The 22320-nt window shown below is 46.0% G+C and overlaps 1 protein-coding gene and 1 non-coding gene across 7 annotated transcripts in view; one reads left to right on the top strand and one right to left on the bottom strand.

Moving 5' to 3' along the window:
- Window positions 1-22320, bottom strand: part of SVOP (SV2 related protein) — a 68298-nt gene that overhangs the window by 33549 nt on the left and 12429 nt on the right. For 2 of the 6 annotated variants that reach the window (XM_042234719.2, XM_004017439.6), the window contains 4 exons: window positions 14615-14775; window positions 12026-12111; window positions 10260-10358; window positions 6753-6824 (listed from right to left, as the gene is read on the bottom strand). In XM_042234719.2, coding sequence (XP_042090653.1) covers window positions 6753-6824; window positions 10260-10358; window positions 12026-12103 — 249 coding nt within the window. In that variant the 5' untranslated portion in view covers window positions 12104-12111; window positions 14615-14775. Of the gene's footprint in view, window positions 1-6752; window positions 6825-10259; window positions 10359-12025; window positions 12112-14614; window positions 14776-15383; window positions 15564-18232; window positions 18353-22320 lie in introns of those variants that run through there. The other 4 variants (XM_060400801.1, XM_060400802.1, XM_060400803.1 and 1 more) reach the window with 4 other exon arrangements.
- Window positions 5708-5780, top strand: TRNAG-UCC (transfer RNA glycine (anticodon UCC)). Its single transcript has one exon. It is a non-coding gene; the product is annotated as a tRNA-Gly (tRNA).

The raw sequence follows: 22320 nt of genomic DNA, 5'->3' as shown, positions 1-22320 counted from the left end.
AGAGTAGTATGTGACTATTTGCATATTGAAAGGAAATTTATTAATTACTTCTTAAAAAAATGTTCTCCCTTGTGGCCTAGTTAAGATATTATAACTGACTTCTTTTTAAAAGCTGTGTAAGTGGGAATTCCCTGAGGGCTCAATGGTAGAGAATCCGCCTGCCAATGCAGGAGGCACAGGTTTGTCACCCGGTCCAGGAAGATCCCACGTACCAGGGAGCAATTAATTCCGGGCACCACAACTATTGAGCCTGCGAGCTAGAGCCTGGGAGCCACAACCACTGAGCCCACAGCCACAATTACCGAAGGCCGAACACTCTAGGGCCCGCGCTCTGCAACAAGAGAAGCCACTGCCACGAGAAGCCTGTGCACTCCAGCTGGACAGCAGCCCCTGCCTGCTGCAACTAGAGAAAAGCCCGTGTAGCAACAAAGAGCCAGCACAGCCAAAACAATTAATTAAATGGAAAAAACTGTATACATGACTAGGCTACTTTATCTCGGAAATTATTTCTGGATTATTGGGGGCACTACAAAAATTTTATAATTTTTTTTTTAAATAAAGGAGACATTGTATGGAATTCCCTAGCAATTCAGCAGTTAGGACCTGGTGCTTTCTCTGCTGTGGCCTGGGTTTTCGATCCCTGATCTCGAAGTTAAGATCCCACAAGCCACACGACATGGCCGGGGGAAAAAAAAAAAAGATGTTGTATTTTATGGGGTTGAGAATCACCTGCTGCTAAGTCGCTTCAGTCGTGTCCGACTCTGTGCAACCCCATAGACAGCAGCCCACCAGGCTCCACCATCCCTGGGATTCTCCAGGCAAAGACACTGGAGTGGGTTGCCATTTCCTTCTCCAATGCAGGAAAGTGAAAATGGAAAGTGAAGTCGCTCAGTCGTGTCCAACTCTTTGCGACCCCAAGGACTGCAGCCTACCAGGCTCCTCCGTCCATGGGATTTTTCAGGCAAGAGTACTGGAGTGGGGTGCCATTCCCTTCTCCTAGGAACACAAAATTGCAGGAGAAACCTGGCATATATTCCTGGAGTGTTAATTATGCTTAGAGATGGAGAAAAAAATTAAGGGCGAATGTGATTGAAAATGGCATTTTTTATAACACAACCAACACCAAAAGTGTTCTGGAGTAGAATGCAAATGTACCATGAATATTAGACCTGCCACATGAGGTCTGGGCGGACTACCCTGTCAGGGAGTGTTTAACAGGAGGATTGCTACGTGCTGTTTCTCATAAGTCCTTTGTTTCTTATCAAGTGGAGCAGCAAGCTGCTCCCAGGAACTGAGCTCATTATGTGAGACAGGCTTGAATCTCCTTTAGTAAACATTCTCTTTACGACAAAACTGCTTAGCCTCGATCCCCTTTCTTGAGATATGGACTGTCTCCAGGTCTTGTGACTATTATTAATCCCTTGTTCCCTTGGTAACGGTTGCTGTATGTTTGGTTTTCTGATCTTTATCACTGTCGAAAGAAATTTCTTGTACAACAGCCTATAGGTACTCAGAGAAAGATTATTAAAGCACCTTTGCTCCATCAGAGCTTGGGTCCCCATGTCTTTCTGTTTTTCTTTCTTTCTCTCTCTCTCTCTCTGGCTAATTCTCTGGAGAGTAGAAACCCATTGTGCTCACTCTCCTGCCCGGGCTTCCAAGACCCCCTTGAGAAGGCGCCCTGTGCCTTCGTCAGCGATGCAAGCCCTGTGTCAAGGGCTTTATTGGTTCTCCAAGAAAACCAGGGAATATCAGCCTGTTTCACTTTCTTACCATCGACTCCGGACTGCCAGGGCCCAGTCCATTAAAGAACCCCAACACTGCCCTTTGCAGCACCCTTCCTAGACCTGCAGGATTGAATTCACCCTCTGTCCACTGCCCTCTCTGCACACCCCTACCCCTCAACACTTGCTTCAGGGAGAAAGTGTGAGATATTCTAATTTTAGCTTTAAAATGAAAATGAATTAAAAGAGACTAGAGAGGGAATTTGGAAGTCTACCACACATGATCTCAGGCTTTTGGAAAATGATTTTAGGTTGTAGAGAGAATGTTTTAAATGACTTTGCACCGCTTTGCAAGAGTGTGATTAACTTTTCATTTTAATCTTCACTCTTCTGATTATGCTTAAAAGGAAGTGTCCGTGGGATGCTGGTCTATCTTAACACCATTTAAAAATTTTTATTTTATATTGGAGTCTAGCTGATTTACAAGGCTGTGAGAGTTTCAGGTGGACAGCAAGGGGACTCAGTCACACATAGACATTTGTCCTTTCTCCCCCAAACCCCCCTCCCATCCACTCTGCCACATAACATCGAGCAGAGTTCCTTTTGCTACACAGTAGGACTTTGTTGGTTATCTATTTAAAATACAGAAGTGTGTACATGTCCATCCCCAACTCTCTAAGTATCCCTTACCGCCCCCTCCCCCCCATCCTTCCACCCGGGTAACCATCTTTAACATATTTTCAAACATCTGCTAATCTTATTCTTTAACAGAGACAGCAACGAGGCAACCATACCAGCTAGAATTTTATAACATTGTTTTCCTTGTATTTATTTTTGCAGGTATTTCTTACCTAGGGCAATTGTTATTGATTTCCCATATAAGACTCTAAATCAAGTTTCCTTTTCAAAAAACATGCATCTAAGGATTTTTTAAATATTGATATAAAGAAAGATATTAAGTACATAAGAGAATATGTGGGGCAGGAGTGATTAAAGTCTAGGAAGATCTGGATCTATTGCAATAAATAATAATAAATAAAAAAGCAACCTTTCTACTCCCCTTTCTAAACCCAGGGCTCCACAACTAAACAACAACAGCAAGGATACAGGTACCTGCCATAGGCTTAGTTCCTTTCTTCCAATTTGACCTAACTTACTAGGGACTATCTTTTTTTTTTAAATTGAAGAATAATTGCTTTACATCATTTTTTTTTTTTACATCATTCTTTTGGTTTCTGCCAAACATCAACATGAATCAGCCATAGGTATACATATGTCCCTGCATTAGGGATCTTCTTCCTTGGAACCTGAGAAGTCTTGAATCAGAAATAAGACATCATTAGTGGCTGCTGCTGCTGCTGCTAAGTCGCTTCAGTTGTGTCCGACTCTGTGCGACCCCATAGACGGCAGCCCACCAGGTTCGCCTGTCCCTGGGATTCTCCAGGCAAGAACACTGGAGTGGGTTGCCATTTCCTTCTCCAATGCATGAAAGTGAAAAGTGAAAGTGAAGTCGCTCAGTCATGTCCGACTCTCCACAACCCCATGGACTGCAGCCCATTAGGCTCCTCCATCCATGGGATTTTCCAGGCAACAGAGAACCCAAATTATGGGCTTCCATTATAGCTCAGCTGATTAAGAATCCACCTGCATTGCAGGAGACCCTGGTTCAACTCCTGGGTGGTTAAGATCCACTGGTGAAGAAGGGATAGGCTACCTACTCCAGTATTCTTGGGCTTCCCTGGTGGCTCAGCTGGTAAAGAATCCCCCTGCAATGCGAGAGACCTGGGTTCGATCCCTGGGTTGGGAAGATCCCTTGGAGAAGGGAAAGGCTACCCACTCCAGTATTCTGGCCTGGAGAATTCCATGGACTGTATATCCATGGGGTCGAAAAGAGTCGGACACGACTGAGCGACTTTCACTTTCAGCGGCAGAGAAAATAAAAGAACAGAAGGAAAACAAAGCAGGAGAAGAGTTGGGAGAGAGAAGGGCGCCCAGACTGACACATGGGAGCTATATTTCTCTCCCAGGGCTGCCTGGCAGCCGTGCTGCCCTGGTGAGGTCACCGGATGCCCTCATGCCAGGCAGCAAAGACAAGCAGGCCGACTGGTCCTGTCAGGTCACAGCAGAGTGCAGCTGGCCCTGCATTTGCCCGCTGATGCCAGCGCTTTCCAGGTGCCCAGAGAACAAGGACTCAGCAGCCATTTGGAGGGGCTGTCATGGCATTGCAAAGGCGTGAGTGCTGCCAGCAAGCCCCATCCAAGCGCTGCTCAGGGCCTCTGCGGAAATGTCCTCTGGGTTCTCATTAACTGCACTTGTCGCTCTGCCTAACATCTGTTCTGCCTTCTAGATTGCTACCCTTCCCCCTTTCCTTCCCTCCTTCCTTCCCTATTTATTCAGCAGCCTCTGTATGCCCAGCTCTGGAGATGGAACGCGTAGACATTAGGCACTCACTAATTTGCTCATTCACTTCACAATAAGCAGGTATTGAATGCCTGCAGTACGCCAGACCCTTAGGGATACTGATCACATACTATTCATTCATTCAATACACAGGTACTGAACACCTGCTGCGCGCCGCACTAGAGGTACTGAAATGTATCATTCATTCGTTCACTCGTTGGTTCACTGTGCATGGACTGAGTACCTCTTGTGGGCCTGGCATTCATCCTTTCACTCTGCACATATTGATGGCCTACTGGCTGCTATATACTTGGTTGTATCCTGCGTCACAGCAGGCCACAGGACAGCCAGAGGCTCTGACTTCATGGAACTTCCGTTTGCATTTTGAAATCACTGCCTCATTGTGATGCTGGGTCCTAACCATGCACTGTGGAAAGAGGTTGTTATTTTCATGTCCACTTTAGAAACAGCACATTGAGGGCCAGAGGAGATGAGTGATTTGTCCAGGATCAGCAGAGTCAATACTGGAGCTAAGACTTCCAACCTCTAAAGCTGTACTTGGAATGAGATACTCCCCTCCTCCAGGACCTTCGATGGCTCCCCATTACCCCCGGTAGACAACATACAGGCCTGGTGCAGGTGGACCTGGGTGAATGAAAGCGAACTTGTCCTGTCCTGCCAGCCTCAGCTCCAGCCAGAAGCTACCGTCACAGAATGTGGGTCCTAAGCCACCAGATTACCCAGCTTTCCAAAAATCCACAACTCTTTTCATTTTTATGCAAAATATAGCCATTTTGAAACAGAGGCAACTGATTGAAAAATCCCATTAAGCACTGCATGGGATAAATTAAACACATCTGGGGGCCACCTTTGGCTCACGGCCAACCTGTTTGGAACCCATAGCCTGGAAAGGTTTCAAGCTCCCGCTCTAAGAAGCTGAATGTCTAGCTGTCACTTGCATGCCAGGCCTGCAACTCCAGCTCCAGAAAAGTACACTGATCTCATTGCCAGGAGCACTGCTCAGTCACCTGCAGGGTTGCCTGACCCAAGCCCCTGGTACTCTCCAATCATGCTCAAGTATAGTGAAAATATTCACAGGGCAAGGAAACCCAAGCGTGTTCAGAACATTGAAATGAGAGGCCCGGTGCCTGCCAGCCACCCCTTTTTATTCCTTAAAGCCAACATGGTCCTAGAGCCTTTGAACTAGATGATGACCTGATCCCATTCTAATTGTTTCTTGAGTCCCAATCAATAGTAGTTACCACCGATCACAGGCTAACTATTCATCAGTAAATACTGTTCTAAATGTATTATATACATATTCTTATTTAATCCTCCCAGTGTTCCTGTGAGTTCCTGCTATTGTCAATCCTATTTTGCAGATGGGAAAACTGAGGCTTAGAGAGGGAGAGCAGCTTGCCCAAAGTTACCTCGCTCGACAGGGGTCTCTATGATGTAAACTCAGATGCATGTGTTTCCATACCCACGAAGCTACACACCCATGGTCGTCCTTCCTTTCCATGACGGCCACACGTCCCCAGGCTGTAGAAACTTCTGTAGGGATCAAAGTGGCCCATTGAGGGAATTCCCTGGTGGTCCAGTGGTTAAGACTCTGTGCTTCCAATGCAGAGGACCCAGGTTCGATCCCTGGTTGGAGAACTAAAAGATCCCACTTCTCCTCAGTGCAGAAAAAAAAAAGTCGACTTAGAAAGAAGTGGCCCACTGAGTCTCCTGCAAAGTCATGCAGCAGAGGCTCTCACAGAAACCTCTCAGCTGGGCCGAGGCAGATCAAGGAGCTAGGAGGAGCTTCTTCAAGCTTGCCAAGGCTCGCCAGCTGTCTGGTTCGCCCTCTAGTCCTAGAGGAGTTCTGGGGAAGCTTTATAATTAGAGCTGCATCCATCCTTCCTGATATTGGGCCAGAGTTCCATGCTGGGGAGGAGAAGGCTCTATAATCTGGGGGCACTTTCTCTCCCTCTCTCCAGTCACACCAGCTTTGTGTTGGGTGTGGGATTTAGCAAGCTGGTCAGAAGAGCTGGAGGCACCCCCTACAGGTAGCCCCCCAGGCTTCATCTATTTAGAGTAGATGAATGTTCAACTGATCCACCAAATTCCAGCATCCTATTTGGTGATGTCTCTCAGCAACCCAGGTCAGGGTGAAGGATGTGAACTCTGGAGCCAGATACACCTTCATCTTAGCACTGGTCTTGCCATATTTATCGGCACCACGAGCGTGGTGAATAACAGGTAACGGGAATTGAGGAAACATTTCCTCTGAACCAGGGGCTTTCTGTACAAGGGTCATTTACTCCCCATAGGAGCCCTATGGGGAAGACTATTACTCTCCCATTTACAGATGAGGAAACTGAGGCACAGAGGGGTTAAGCACCAAGGGGATGGGGCTAGCACCACTACCAGCATCTTTTATGTTCTGAAACACACATGCTTCGGCCCCCTAAGGAGGTGTGATTTTTTTTTCAAGAGTCCACAACTTCATAGCAATGTCTTTCTTTGCCCTTCAATGTAGCTCTGAATTAAACTTCCACCAAAAAAAAAAAAAATTCGGTTGGCACAAGTTTTGCTGTTGTCAAGGAGATAACCCAGAGAACACAAGCTTAGGGGAAGTCGCCTTACTGTTTTTCTGCCATACTGGTCTGAGATGTTTCCCCAGAGGGTAGAGCTGGACATCATGCCGACAAAGACCACCTGTGGGGGCAAAGACAGCTTCTGTTAGACACTGACACGGAGCATCGCAGAGAAAGGGAACATCGAAGTGAGCTTGTGGGGTCACACTCTTAGTAACAAGAAAGAACCAAGCTTTATAGCTTCCCAGGTAGCGCTAGTGGTAGAGAACCCACCTGCCAAAGCAGGAGACATGGGTTTGATCCCTGGGTTGGAAAGGTCCCCTGAAGAAGGAAATGGCAACCCATTCCAATGTTCTTGCCTGGAGAATTTCTTGGACAGGGGAGCTTGGGCTACAGTCCATAGGGTGGCAAAGAGTTAGACATGACTGAAGCGACTTTGCAAGCAAGCATTCCTGAGATCTCGTTAAGATGCAAACACTAGCCTATGTGTCTCCTGTTACTGTTTAAGTCTCACAACAACCCTACGGGGTGGGTGCTACCATTATCTCCATATCAAACATGGGGAAACGGAGCCTCAGAGAGGTGAGGTCATGCAGCCAGGGTCACACGTGTGTTAGTGGCGCAGCCTGGGCTGGAGTCAGGCTGCCTGGCTGCAGAGCTAGTATTCTTCCAATTTCTTACAGAACCCAAGAAATGTCTTATGGCTAAGAAAATATTAAAGGTTGCAAGGTACTGAATAAAATCTGGAGGATATGAAAACAGGAGACAGGAGGTTAGGACGGGAGCTGGAAGCCATGAGCAAGAGAGAGCACCCCTGGAGTGCTCACTGCGTGCTGGGCAAAATTCTGGTTCCCTTGTTAGTCCTTGATCAGAGCTGAAGAGGTATGACTACTCATACCCATTTTATAGATAGGTAGCTTGAGGCTTAGAAGAGTTTAAGGGGACTTCCCTGGAGGTCTAGCAGTTAAGACTCCGCACTTCCAATGCAGGAGGTGCAGATTCCATTCCAGGTTGGGGAACTCAAGATCCATGTGCCACATGGTACGGCTAAAAAGTTTTAAAAAAGAAAAAGAAGGGTTTTGGAAACCTGCTCTGATCCCAGGGAGGAGAGGGTAAAGACAGGTCTTTAGCCCAGGCAGGCTGACTAGAGCTTTCTTCACTGTTCTGTCCTTTCTGGAGCACTCACCAAGTGTCAGGAACCACACCGAATGTTCTTGACATTTGTTGCTCTCGTTCAGTCGCTCAGTCGTGTCCGACTCTTTGTGACCCCATGGACTGCAGCACACCAGGCCCCCCTGTCCTTCACCATCTCCTGGAGTTTGCTCAAACTCAGGGCCATTGAGTCAATGATGCCATCCAACCATCTCTTCCTCTGTCGTCCCCTTCTCCTCCTGCCTTCACTCTTTCCCAGCATCTGGGTCTTTCCAGTCAGTCAGCCCTTCACAAGAGGTGGCCAAAGTATTGGAACCTTTTACATATGTCTTACCAAATGTTCCCAAGAGCTCCACGAAGTGGGTGCCATTATTATCCCATTTTACAGATAAGGCAACTAATTGAGGCCCAGAGATAGGAACAGCATTGCCTAGTGTGGGCTGAACCCAAAAGAATTCCTCCAGGCACGTCCTAGAGCAGTGGGCTCCAAACAGGCTACACAGAGGCGCTCCAAGGGAGAGCAAATTTGGATAATTTTAAAGGAATTAATTTCCACATCCTCAACTTCCATAGAAACTCTTTCCCGAGAATAGGTTAGGGGGTCTCACCAGCTCCCGGGTCCCCTTCTCAACCACCCTTCCCCTATTTCTTCATACCCAGCCCCCTGATGTACTTCATAGCCATTGCTTTGAGGTTAAACCCTCTAGGCTGCCTCCAAAAGGACACCAACGACACAGATACAAATCCATTCACAAGTCATCTTGATTCCAATTCCATTTTATTATTTTTAACCAAATTGCAGGAGAGGCTAATCAAGCTGTCAGCAAATTAGCTCACTAAAAATAATTTTTCATTAATGACTGCTGTGTGCTCTTCAGCACGAAACTTGGAAGTTGCTGAAAAGAATCAAGTGGCATTAGTTTACTGAGTTATTATAAAACTCCTTCAGTTCCTCCAGCAAAACTTTTTATATGTGAACAAAACCTTTCATATTCATATCTATCCAGTAAAAATGAAAAATAGAAATAGCATTACAGCTGAACTCTGTCTCATTTTGGCAACAGGCTTTCAAATTGTAGCACTGGAGAAGACTCTTGAGAGTCCCTTGAACAGCAAAGAGATCAAGCAGGTCAATCCTACAGGAAATTAACCCTGAATGCTCATTGGAAGGACTGATTCTGAAGCTGAAGCTCCAATACTTTGGCCACCTGATTCGACAGCTGACTCACTGGAAAAGACCCTGATGCTGGGAAAGATTGAAGGCGGGAGGAGAAGGGGACGACAGAGGATGAGATGGTTGGATGGCATCACCAACTCAATGGACATCAGTTTGAGTAAACTCTGGGAGATAGTGGAGGACAGAGGAGCCTGACGTGCTGCAGTCCATGGGGTTGCAAAGAGTCAGACATGATTTAGCGACTGAACAACAACAATAATTCAAGAATACGTGACATAGTTGAGAAACACTCCATACTCCTCATCAAGAGGCGCGTTCCTGATAAAAATGACTTACGTTTAGCAAGCATTTATCAAAATTAATTATATCTTGTTTTGATCGGTTGTTTACTACTAAAAATTATCATGGTTAACTTACTGCAGGAATAACATCTTAAATCTTGGAGTCTTATGGTCTCAAAAAATTGAAAATCTCACAAAAATTATAATAGGGTGATTGATGAAACTTTCAAGCCTAGTAAAACCTTACATTGCTTCCTTTGTAGCTCATCTGGTAAAGAATCCACCTGCAATGCGGGACACCTGGGTTCGATCCCTGGGTTGGGAAGAACCCCTGGAGAAGGGAAAGCCTACCCACTCCAGTACTCTGGCCTAGAGAATGCCATGGACTGTATAGTCCACGGGGTTGCAAAGAGTCGGACACGACTGAGCAACTTTCACTTTCACAACCTTACATTAAGATAAAATTATATGGAGAAACTGAATGAAAATACCAGTTCAAGAAGAAAACAAGACAAGAATGAAGGGTTCTGCTTCATGCTTCTCCAAGCCTTAGCTCCAGGGAGCACCAGTTCCTACAGCTGACTGAACAGGTACTATGCTGTTTCCAACCCTGAAGTCACCTTCATGTGGAAGGAACTGGTGTCTCCTTTTTGGAAGAGCGAGGTTTATAAGGTTTACGTGATCTGATCAGGTGGTTCCAAGTTCCCCGCAACTGAGCAGGATATCTGGGGCCCCGGGATGTGGTTAGAGTTGGCTGCAGACCTGCCAGGATACATGAGATGGAGAAGGGAGAAGGGATGCTGAGGTCCTGGTGATCCCACTGAGGGTTTAATTCCTGTCTGCTGAGCCCTTGGCAGCAGCAGGAGGAAGTGGGGGGCATCCGACAGAACACCCCCCCGGGGGACCAGAACTGAGCACGAGAGGAGAGAGCCGCTGGGCTGCCTACCGAGGTCAGCAACGCCACCTGCCAGCTGGGCAGCCGCCACTCGCAGTGCAGCTGTGGTGCAAGGATGCTCAGAATCATCATCTCCATGGCGTCGGCCATCTGCAGGGAACAAGCAAACACGTGAGGCCAGGATGCTGCCTGGGTAGGAGGACGGTTGGCCCCTCACTAAAAATTCTCATGGTAACTTACTGCAGGAGAGAAGAATTCAAACCTTAGAGCCTTATGATCTCAGAAAATTTAAAACGGTAATTTAAAATGTCACAAGTCCACAGCCCCAAGCGAGTGCGTAGAAAAATCCCTTTGGACTTTCCTGGTGGTCCAGTGGTTAAGACTCTGCCCTTTCACTGCAGGGGGCTTGGGTTCAATCCCTAGTCTGGGAAGTTCTGTGTGCCGCGAAGAATGGCCCCCCAAAAATTTTTAAATAAAATCAATCAATTAATTAAAAAAAGAAAAAAGAGAGAGACTCCCTCTTCTACCTTCTGCTGAGTGCCCTATCACCCATCAAAACACACTGAAAGCTCCAAAAGTTAAAACAGTGTGGTATCACACAGGAACTCGTGACTAGACATTTAACATTCTTTCGGTGTGGTTTCCCATGTTTGGAAAAGAAATTTAGGGACACTCCCCAAATGGAATGGGAAAGTAGCATATTTTGAAAATCAGAAAAACCTTTTTTTTTTTCAGAAAAAAATTTTTATAGAGGTAGAGAGACCTTTTTCTCTTGTAGCTCAATTAAAAGCTAATTTCTCTTTGGTCATTGTTTATGGAGAATTGTCAATATAATTAACATTAAACAGTGTGATCTTTTAATATATTAAAACACACTAGCGAGCCTCAGGGATGAAACACTGTGGTACCTCTACAGGATTACACAGACAGAGCGGAGGCACAGAAATGAGAGTCCAGAAGGAAACCCATGTGGCCCTGGGCATGTGGTGGATGATAAAATGCCAATTAGTGGGGGAAATGAGGTGGGGAAATTGATGACTGTTTGGAAAAACAGGTAGTTGAATCTCAGTTTTGCACTGTCCATAAAAATCCATGTCACTTGTATTAATGGTCTAGATTAATGGCAGAGGATGAGATGGTTAGACAGCATCACCAACTCAATGAATATGAATTTGAGAAAGCTCTGGAAGATAGTGGGGATTCCCAGGTGGCACTAGTGGTAAGGAATCCAGCTGCCAGCGTAGGAGATGTAAGAGACTCAGGTTCAATCCCTGGGTCAGGAAGATCCCCTGGAGGAGGGCACGGCAACCCACTCCAGTGTTCTTGCCTGGAGAATCCCATGGACAGAGGCACCTTGGTGGGCTGCAGTCTATGGGGTTGCAGAGTCAGACGCGACTTAGCAACTGAACAACAGCAATGATCTAGATACATCATTTGCTATAGGTAGATCCGGCAACTTTAATAAGGAATCACAAGCCCCTTGAAAGAGAAGGCATGTTTTGATCTGTGCATGTTCTTCTAGGGTGAGTCCCACAGATGACATTAGAATCTTAGAGTAGCCCTGAGCCTCAAAGGGTTGAGAACCACTTAATTAACAGGAAGCTTCAACTCCTCCTTGAGGGCAATTGTCAGCCACACCCAACTCCCCCTAGGCTCAGACTTCATTATCACCCAGGGTCACTCAAACTTTGTCGATTCAAGCAAAGACTCTAAGAGGAGGGAACTGTGTCCTCCCTTGTAGAGCATGGAAACCCAGTTGAGCAGCATGGTATTCCTTGGAGACTGAAGATGACGTCATCGTCCCCAGAGATACTTGCCCAAGCCAAGCCGGTGAGAACAGACAGCTTCCACTGAAATTTTCCAAAACCAATGGCTTCCACCGCATCTTCCACCATGAAAGTATCTGGGAAGGAGAAAGGGGAGGGGAAGGAAGGAGTTAGAGCATTTTGTCCTTGTCCTAGTTCCGGGGGGATCTAGGGGGATCCCTGGCCAAGCTCTTTAAAGCAGTGCATGCTGCTTCTAGAACTTATCCTAGGAAAACCTTCTGGCAAGTGTGAAGTGTGCTACAAAGTCCAATACAACGTGGGTTCTGCAAAGGGAATAAGTGGGCAACCCAGAATGTCTATCAACAAGGAACTGGTTAAATTATTTTATGTATTATAGATGAATGTTTATATATCTACATCCTAAAACACAACCCACCTATTAAAAAATGCACAGATATAGAAAGATGCATACAATATATTGTGATTTAATTTTTAGAAAACAAAGTAAGATGGAGCAGAGGAAGTCAGATTGAATGCCCATAGACTGTCAATAGGATCATGTGTCAGCATTCACTTTTTTGTACATTTTGATCACGTCCCAGTGCTTTCCAAATAAAAACATGGTATTTGTGTGCTCAGAAAAAAATAAGGATGTACTTTAGGAGCTCATAGGTGGCTTTGAGAAAGACTAAAAGACAAATACAATGTGGTGTGCTGGAATTGATTCCTGTAACACCACTGCTGGGAAAACTGGTGAAATCTGAATCAAGTCTGGAGTTTCATGGAGGGTATCACACCAGTCTCAATTTCTTAGTTTTGACAAGTGTGTCATGATTAGGTAAGATACTAGCTTTATGGGAAGCTGCATGAAGAGTATACAAAAATAAATAAATAAGTAAATAAATAACAAAAAATATTAAAACAAAAAAAAGAGTTTACGAGCACTCTCTGTGCTATCTTTGCAACTTTTCTGTACTTTTAAAATATTCCAAGACAAAAAAAATTAACTGAAAAATAAAAATACTAAAGGAGCATGCTGGGTGGCCGTCCTGTGGGGGTGCCTCTGAGGATCTTATCTGCCCCTGCTGGGAGTTGTCATCTTGTTAGAATTTCAATCATGAGCCTCTTACATCAACCGTCATTTTCTCCTGAAGTATGAGCTGGTGGTTATCACACCAGCAGGGTCTGGTTTCCTTCAATAATATTGAGGAGAAAGCAGAGTAAGTCCTGTTATGGCATCGGTAATAAGGTCAGTAATAGTAATAATATAATTATATATTTACTGGGAGCTCAGTGTGTGTCAGGCAGTGCCCTAAGAGAGTGGTCCCCATCCTTTTTGGCAACAGTGAGCTGTTTCATAGAAGACAATTTTTCCATAGACAGGGGCAGCTTTGGGGATCATTCAAGCGCAGTACATCTATTGTGCACTTTGTCTCTGTTCTGTAGTGACCTCAGAGTATTCCGCCTTGACCTTATGGCTAGGTTCTCACTCACATGAGAATCTAACACCGCTGCTGATATGACAGGAGGCGGAGCTCAGGTAGCAATGGGAGCGATGGGGAGCGGCTGTAAAGACAGAGGAAGCTTGCTCACCCCTGCTCACTTCTAGCTGTGTGGCCCGGTTCCTAACAGGCCACAGACTGGAACCAGGGGTTGGGGACCCAGGCTCTAAGAGCTTGCTGTACATAATCTCACTGAGTCCCTATGACACCTACTAGTTAAAGGCTCTGTCTTAGCCCCATTTTTCAGAGGAGGACACGGACTTGCCCAGTGGTGATACAGCTGGCACACTGCAGATCTGGGAAGTTAGCCCAGATCAGCCTGGACCTGAAGCCACTGCTTCTAACCACTGCCTTCACGCCCACTCCAGTCACTGCCTCCTTAGATCTGCCAACAATGGCCTTGGGCTCAAGCTGTTAACCCTCTCTCTGGTTGGGAATCTGGGCCCTTGGAGGAATGAATGGAACATTTTCATGCATCAGCATTATCAGGTGGTATGGGGAGACCAGGTCCCCCATGAGCACTTCAAATCTCCTTTAACCATCTCTACTCGGAGGGAGCACAAGGTCACAGGTAGGGATGTGGTCTCTGAGGCCAGATTTCCTGGGTGTAAATCCAGCTTGGCTAAGTTCTAACTGTGGGACCCTGGGCAGGATACGTAACCTTTCTGTGCTTCTGTGGCCTCTCCTGCAAAATGGGGAAGATGACTGTAATAGTTCTAATCAGAACTGTTGTGAAGATGAAATGGGTAATACACGTAAAGTGCTTAGAACCGGGCCTGGCACAGAGTAGACCCTCAGCCTGCATCTGTGGCGCTGATCACTCTCATCATCTTCACAGTCACCATCACCACCATCAGCACCGTCTGCTTGTCATCACCACCATCACCCTCACCGTCATCATTGTGGCTCCCATCCTTGGGCAAGTGTTAGTCGACGATGCTGACTGTCAGGGATGGTGATGCAATCTCGCCTGCTGAGAAGGCCATGCAGGTCCAGCCCCCACTGCCAGTGTCACCCTGGGCCCTCCAGGCTCTCCTGCCTGCCCCTTCACAAGACCCCTCTGAGTGCCACCTGCAGAGGCAACCCTGGAGCCTCAAAGCCCCTGACGATGGCCTGCCCCAACTGCAGGGCCCCTCACCGTCGGTGGGATTGGCAAACTCCTTGGGCACGGCCGCCCCATCGTCCAGCTCCACGGCCTCTAGGCCTGCACGGACCCCTTCAATCTGGATCTCATGCTCTCCCGAAGCCGTGTCGTCCTCTGACCTTGCACTCTCGCCTGTGCGACGGAATTTCACCACCCTAGAGGAGAGAGCAAATCTGGTCATGATAGATAGAACTCCTCCTCGATGACCTTGCGGTATAGTTGTGCCCAAGACAGGTGAAAAGCTTTCTCTTGTGGTCCAGAGAGTTCTCTCATGGTCCATGAATGGGTGAAAGAGGTAGGGGCTGGCATTTCTGTTGAGTTGGGCTGTGGGGAGGGTGACAAATTTAAGAGTTATGTATCAGGGATGTCTAGTACAGTTGGACAGGTTGGCCACTGCACAACTCCAAGGGGAGCCCTATTCACATAGTAAGCCATGTGAATAAGGATATCTTTGTTCTAGGCCTAAATTCCGTTTGGAAGCATATGTGTTTCAGAATTTATACTCATTTGTCTGTATCTAATGTAAGTAACCGTTCAACTTCAGCTTCTTCAGCGTTACTGGTTGGGGCATAGGTTTGGATTACAGTGATACTGAATGGTTTGCCTAGGGAACATTTCATGCAAAGATGGGCTTGATAAAGGACAAAAATGGTATGGACCTAACAGAAGCAGAAGATATTAAGAAGAGGTGGCAAGAATACACAGAAGAACTGTACAAAAAGAGCTTCACAACCAAGATAATCACGATGGTGTGATTACTCACCTAGAGCCAGACATCCTGGAATGTGAAGTCAACTGGGCCTTAGAAAGCATCACCATGAACAAAGCTAGTGGAGGTCATGGAATCCCAGTTGAGCTGTTTCAAATCCTAAAAGATGATGCTGTTGAGACTGCTGCATTCAATATGCCAGCACATTTGGAAAACTCAGCAGTGGCCACAGGACTGGAAAAGGTCAGTTTTCATTTCAATCCCAAAGAAAGGCAATGCCAAAGAATGCTCAAACTACCACACAACTGCACTCATCTCACATGCTAGTAAAATAATGCTCAAAATTCTCCAAGGCAGGCTTCAACAATATGTGAACCGTGAACTTCCTGTTATTCAAGCTGGTTTTAGAAAAGGCAGAGGAACCAGAGATCAAATTACCAACATCCGCTGGATCATGGAAAAAGCAAGAGAGTTCCAGAAAAACATCTATTTCTGCTTTATTGACTATGCCAAAGCCTTTGACTGTGTGGCTCACAATAAACTGTGGAAAATTCTGAAAGAGATGGGAATACCAGACCACCTGACCTGTCTCTTGAGAAACCTAAATGCAGGTCAGGAAGCAACAGTTAGTACTGTACATGGAACAACAGACTGGTTCCAAATAGGAAAGGGAGTACGTCAAAGCTGTATATTGTCATCCTGCTTATTTAACTTGTATGCAGAGTACATCACGAGAAATGCTGGGCTGGAGGAAGCACAAGCTATAATCAAGATTGCCGGGAGAAATATCAATAACCTCAGATAATGCAGATGACACCACCCTTAGGGCAGAAAGTGAAGAGGAGCTAAAGAGACTCTTGATGAAAGTGAAAAAGAACAGTGAAAAAGTTGGCTTAAAGCTCAACATTCAGAAAACAAAGATCATGGCATCTGGTCCCATCACTTCATGGGAAATAGATGGGGAAACAGTGGAAATAGTGTCAGACTTTATTTTTGGGGGCTCCAAAATCCCTACAGATGGTGATTTCAGCCATGAAATTAAAAGATGCTTACTCCTTGGAAGGAAAGTTATGACCAACCTAGATAGCATATTAAAAAGCAGAGATATTACTTTGCCAACAAAGGTCTGTCTATTCAAGGCTATGGTTTTCCAGTGGTCATGTATGGATGTGAAAGTTGGACTGTGAAGAAAGCTGAGCACCAAAGGATTGACGCTTTTGAACTGTGGTGTTGGAGAAGACTCTTGAGAGTTCCTTGGACTGCAAGGAGATCCAACCAGTCCATCCTAAAGGAGATCAGTCCTGGGTGTTCACTGCAAGGACTGATGCTAAAGCTGAAACTCCAATACTTTGGCCAGCTCATGCGAAGGGTTTGACTCATTGGAAAAGACCCTGATGCTGGGAGGGATTGGGGGCAGGAGAAGAAGGGGTCGACAGAGGATGAAATGGCTGGATGGCATCACTGACTCGATGGACATGAGTTTGAGTCAACTCCGGGAGTTGGTGATCAACAAGGAGGCCTGGCGTGCTGCGATTCATGAGGTTGCAAGGAGTCAGACAATACCGATCAACTGAACTGAAATGAATATAAGTAACAATTTGGTCACATAAGGATTGCTTTATGCTTACAAAAAGCTGCCCACACAGTATTTTTTTTTTTAATTTAAAGTGAACATCAAAGTTTTAAAATTAGAAGAATTCACAAAGAAATCCAGATTCCTGATGTCTCTTTAAAAAACAGAATATCTGGCCATCTGGGACCTACATTCTAATAAGGGACCAACATGGCTAGACCAGAGCAGTGTGTCCCTTGTATATGGGCCACTTGATCCCCAGATGACTGACAGTCTCATCCTCTCCAAAGGACGTCCAGCCCTTACGGTCTCTTGCCATTTTTCTTTACACTTCCCTCTGTGTTCCTCTCACTTGGCACTTTGTTCCCCTTGCCCTCACAGGCATTTGAGTTTGAGACCCCATGGACTTTACTCTCAATACAATACATTCCTTCACACTGTGCTGTTTCTTGCGACTCTGGGAAATGCCTTGATTTCTTTGAGCAGCAACTTATTTATCTGAGACCCACGCAAAAACATAATAACCTGTCTCCTTCTAGCTTCCTCACCCTGAAACAAAACTCCTGCTTTCTGCCAGCCCTGCGATGAGTTGCAAGGTCACGGCAGTAACAGAAGAGATGAGTCCCTACCTTCCCAGGAGACAGCCATATGGAATGAGTGATGCCCATTCCTCCCTGGGCTTTGAAAAAAGAAGTCTGGGATGCCAAGGGCATAGAGGGCAGAGGGCTGATGAGGGCGCGTGTGAGTGCCCAGTCACTCCATCGTCTCTGACTCTTAGCCATCCTGTGGACTGTAGCCCACCAGGCTCCCCTGCCCATAGGCTTTCCCAGGCAAGAATATTGGAGTGGGCTGCCATCTCCTCTTTCAGGGGATTTTCCCGACCCAGGGATTGAACCTGTGTGTCCTGCATAGGCTGGCGGATTCTTTACCACTGCGCCATCAAGGAAGCCTGATGATGAGGAACTGGAGGGCAAATTTGGGCCTTTTTAAAAGGTAAAAATGGATACATTTCTTTTTATTTATTTATTTTTAATTTACAATCCTGTATTGGTTTTGCCATACATTGACATGAATCCGCCACGGGTGTACATGAGTTCCCGATCGTGAACCCCCCTCCCACCACCCTAAAATGGAGAAATTTCTACGTTTAAAAAAAAATTGCTATCATCATCATCAATTAACTATTGCCTTATTCCGCACATTTCACCAAGAATAACTAGTGCTCTGGCATAGAAAGCCTAAGTCTCCAGATTCCAGAAGCCTGGGGGAACATTCCTTGCTTGTGAATTGGGAGAAAAGGCAGATGATATCATAGCAATTTTGTAAATACCGGAAACACCATTCAACGGCCAGGCTGAACTGGGAAAGCTCCAGCTGTCAAGCTCGTCTTCGGCTGGAAATACGGGGCAGAGTACAGCGCACAGGGTCTGCAGGCAGAGCGGCTGGGACTGAACCTTGGAGCAATCACTCCACCACGGCCGCCAGCTCTACCACGCCCCTCTCTCCACCACGCCCCTCTCTCCACCACGCCCCCCTCCACCACGCCCCCTCTCCACCACGCCCCCCTCCACCACGCCCCCTCTCCACCACGCCCCTCTCTCCACCACGCCCCCCTCCACCACGCCCCCCTCTCCACCACGCCCCCAACCGTCCGGCAGCTTCCGTGCCTCGTTCTAGATGTTGCTCTCGATGCACTCGCTCTGCACAGCAGCCCTGTTGTTCGTTGTTTGGTCACAGTCATGTCTGCCTCTTTGCAGCCCTATGGACTGTAGCCCACCAGGCTCCTGTGTCCGTGGGATTCTCCAGGCAAGAATACTGGAGTGGGTAGCCGTTCCCTTCTCCAGGGGATCTTCCCGACCCAGGGATCACACCCATAACTCCTGCTTGGCGGGTGGATCCTTTACCGCTGAGCCACCAGGGAAGCACAACAGCTCTGTGAGGTTGGTGTTTTTATAGCCATTGTACAGACAAGAAAACGGAGGCCCCAGAAGTCATGGAATTTAACCATGGTCACGGGGGTTTCCCTGGTGGCTCAGACGGTAAAGCGTCGGCCTGCAAAGCGGGAGACCCGGGTTCCATTCCTGGGTCGGGAAGATCCCCTGGAGAAGGAAATGGCAACCCACTCCAGCACTCTTGCCTGGAAAATCCCATGGACGGAGGAGCCTGATAGGCTACAGTCCATGGGGTCCCAAAGGGTCCGACACGGCTGAACGACTTCACTTTCACTTTTCGCAGAGCTAAAAAGGCATGGAGCCAGGGGTCACCCTTAGGTCTGTCTGGTCAAAACCCTGTGTTTCTGGCCAAAGACAGGATACCAGTTAAACCCTTCCATTCCTCCCCCACAAAATCTTTTATTTTGAAATATCTAAAACAGATAAAAATAAATAGATAACAATGAGAGAACTATCTTTGCTTCTTGTCCAGCTTAAGGACCCTACTAGAAGGTTGAACTATATGAAACTGCCAACATTTGATTCTAATTCATTTGAAGCCACCAGGTCTCTTTTCCAATCTCCATCTCTCAATACAGCTTGAAAGAACCAAGGCTTCAGCCTGGATGTCAGTGGTAAAGAATCCACCTACCAATGCAGGAGATGCGGGTTTGAGCCCTTAGTTGGGAAGATCCCCCTGGAGAAGGAGAGGGCAACTCACTCCAGTATTCTTGCCTGGGAAATCCCATGGGCAGGGGAGCCTGGCAGGCCGCAGTCTAGTGGGTCACAAAGAGTCAGATACAACTTAGCAACTAAACAACAGCAGCTTTGCAGGGGGGTGGTGCTGATGGAGATTATGGGGAGGCTCTGAAGCAGTGCCTACAAACTGAGTCTCAAATAAACCCCCCAAGACCATACTGATGTGTAGCATTTGCCAATATCTATGGGGTAAATAACTCCCACCACGACCCGCTTTAAGCTCTCAACAGTTAAATAGAAGGCTCTGAGATTTCCTGAATATCTAACCATCAAATCTGCTCGCTGGAGCGGCTCTGAGCAGTCTCCAGCATAACCACTGTAAGGTCCTTGAGTCACTGTCAGAACCTTGAAACATGCTGCTGAGTGAAAGCAGCCAGACACAGAGAGTCACATATGCGTGATCCCATTTATGTGAAGCAACTTCAGAGAGACAGAAAGCAGATCAGTGGTTGCCAGGGGCTGGGGAAGGAGGGAGAGGGAGTGACTGTCTAAGGGCACAGAATTCCCTTTCGGGGATGATGAAATTGGTCTGGAATTAGACAGAAGGGGAGGTGGTACAACATTGTAAATGTACATCCATGATGACAGGAGTATTCACGACAGCCCAAAGGTGAAAACACCCCAGTGTCCATCAGCGGACGAGTGCGTTAGCAAAATGTAGTCTATACATGCAGTGGGCTATTATTCAGCTTCAGAAAGGAAGGCAAGGGGGAACTCCCCAGCAGTCCAGTGGTTAGGAATCCTTGCTTCCACTGCAGGGGGCGTGGGTTCAATCCCTGGCTGGGGAACTAAAATCCGGCATGCTGTGCAGCGTGACCAAAATAAATAAGTAAAAATTATTGATTTATAATTTATAAAAAATAACTAATAAAATAAAAATGGCTTTATAAAAAGGGGTGCATACTAGGGTGAAGATTCAATAAAATTAATCATTTTTTTTTTAAAGGGAAAAGTGAAAGTATTTGTCGCTCAGTCCTGTCCAACTCTTTTGCAACCCCATGGACTGCAACCCACCAGGCTCCTCTGTCCATGGGATTTCCCAGGCAAAAATACTGGAGTGGGTTGCCATTTCCTTCTCCAGGGGATCTTCCTGACCCAGGGATAGAACTGGCATCTCCTTCAGGAGATCATGCATTGGCAGGCAGGTTCTTTACCACTGAGCCACTTGGGAAGTCCAAAAAAAAAGGGAAGGGAAGGGAAGGGGAAATTCCCTGGTTGCCTAGCAGTTAGGGCTCTGTGCTTTCATAGCTGAGGGCCTTCGATCCCTGGTCAGGGAACTAAGATCCCACAAGCTGTGCATCAAAAAAAAAAAAAAGGAACTGGAAAGGAAAGAAATTCTACACATTACATAACATGGATGAGACTTGAAGACATTATGCTAAGTGAGATATGCCAGTCACAGAAGACAAATGCTGTATGATTCCATACGCAGTCAGACTCAGAGATGGAAAGCAGAATGGGGGCTCCCAGGGGCTGGGAGAGGAAGACATAGGGACTTCGTGTTTAACAGGCAGAGTTTCAGTCCGGGAAGATGAAAACTGTCCTAGAGACGGATGGTATTGATGGTTGCACAACACAAAGGCACTTAATGCCACAGGCTTGTACTCTTAAAAATGGTGACAATGGTGAATTTTACCTTATTTTGCCATGCCCCTCTCTCCCCTAAACCCCCAAACCCTCAACCCTTAGCACCGCCGTGAATGTCACCTCCGTGAAATTTATCAGAGAAAGACAAACACTGTATATTATCACTTATATATGGAATCTAAAAATGAAATATACTAGTGAATTTAACAAAAAAAGAAGCAGGACCTACGGATATAGAGAACAAACTAGTGGTTACCAGTGGGAAGGGTGAAAGGGTTAGGGGCAAGATAGGGGTAGGGAATTAAGAGATATAAACTACTGTGTATAAAATAGATATATTGTGCAGTACAGGGAATACAGCCAATATTTCATAATAACATAAATGGAGCCTAATCTTTAGAAATTGTGAATCACTATGTTTTAAACCTGAAACCAAAATAATCTTGTAAATCAACTTTTTGTTGATCAGTCGTCAAGCTGTGTTAGATTCTTTGCGACCTCATGGACTGCAGCATGCCAGGCCTCCCTGTCCTTCACCATCTCCCGGAATTCGCCCAAGTTCATGTGCATAGAATCAGTGATGCCATCCAACCATCTCATCCTCTGTTGTCCTCTTCTCCTTATATAAGTATTATATATAAATGTATAAGTATGTAGTTATTTATATATGTATATATTTACAATTATTTACATATATAAATACAAAAATGCATGTGGATATACACATATAATTTTTTACACCTCAATAAAAATTTCATGTATATATCCACATGCAATTTTGTATTTTAAATGTGAATAATTATAAACACATACATATATAAATATTATAGCTATAAACATATAATTTTATATGTCAGTATATAAAGTAATATTGTAAATATAAATATGTATTTATATATAATATTATGCATGTGGATGCATATACTGCTACACAGATATTCTGTACATTTCGAGAAAAGCTGTAAATGAAATGAACTGGGTGCAGTGAGAGGCTGGGGGTGTGGTGAGGCGGGGAGACATTTTAACTCTGTAACCCACTGAGGGGTGATGCAAACGGGGTTCCAGGAAGGAAGCAACAAAGAGTAGGGCTCTCACTCCCCTGGAAGCAACCCCCCAGCTCAAAACTACAAACAGTCCCCTG

This window comes from Ovis aries, chromosome 17 (genome assembly GCF_016772045.2).
Source record: "Ovis aries strain OAR_USU_Benz2616 breed Rambouillet chromosome 17, ARS-UI_Ramb_v3.0, whole genome shotgun sequence".
Taxonomy (NCBI): Eukaryota; Metazoa; Chordata; class Mammalia; order Artiodactyla; family Bovidae; genus Ovis; species Ovis aries.
This window is presented reverse-complemented; position numbering and strand designations above follow the sequence as displayed.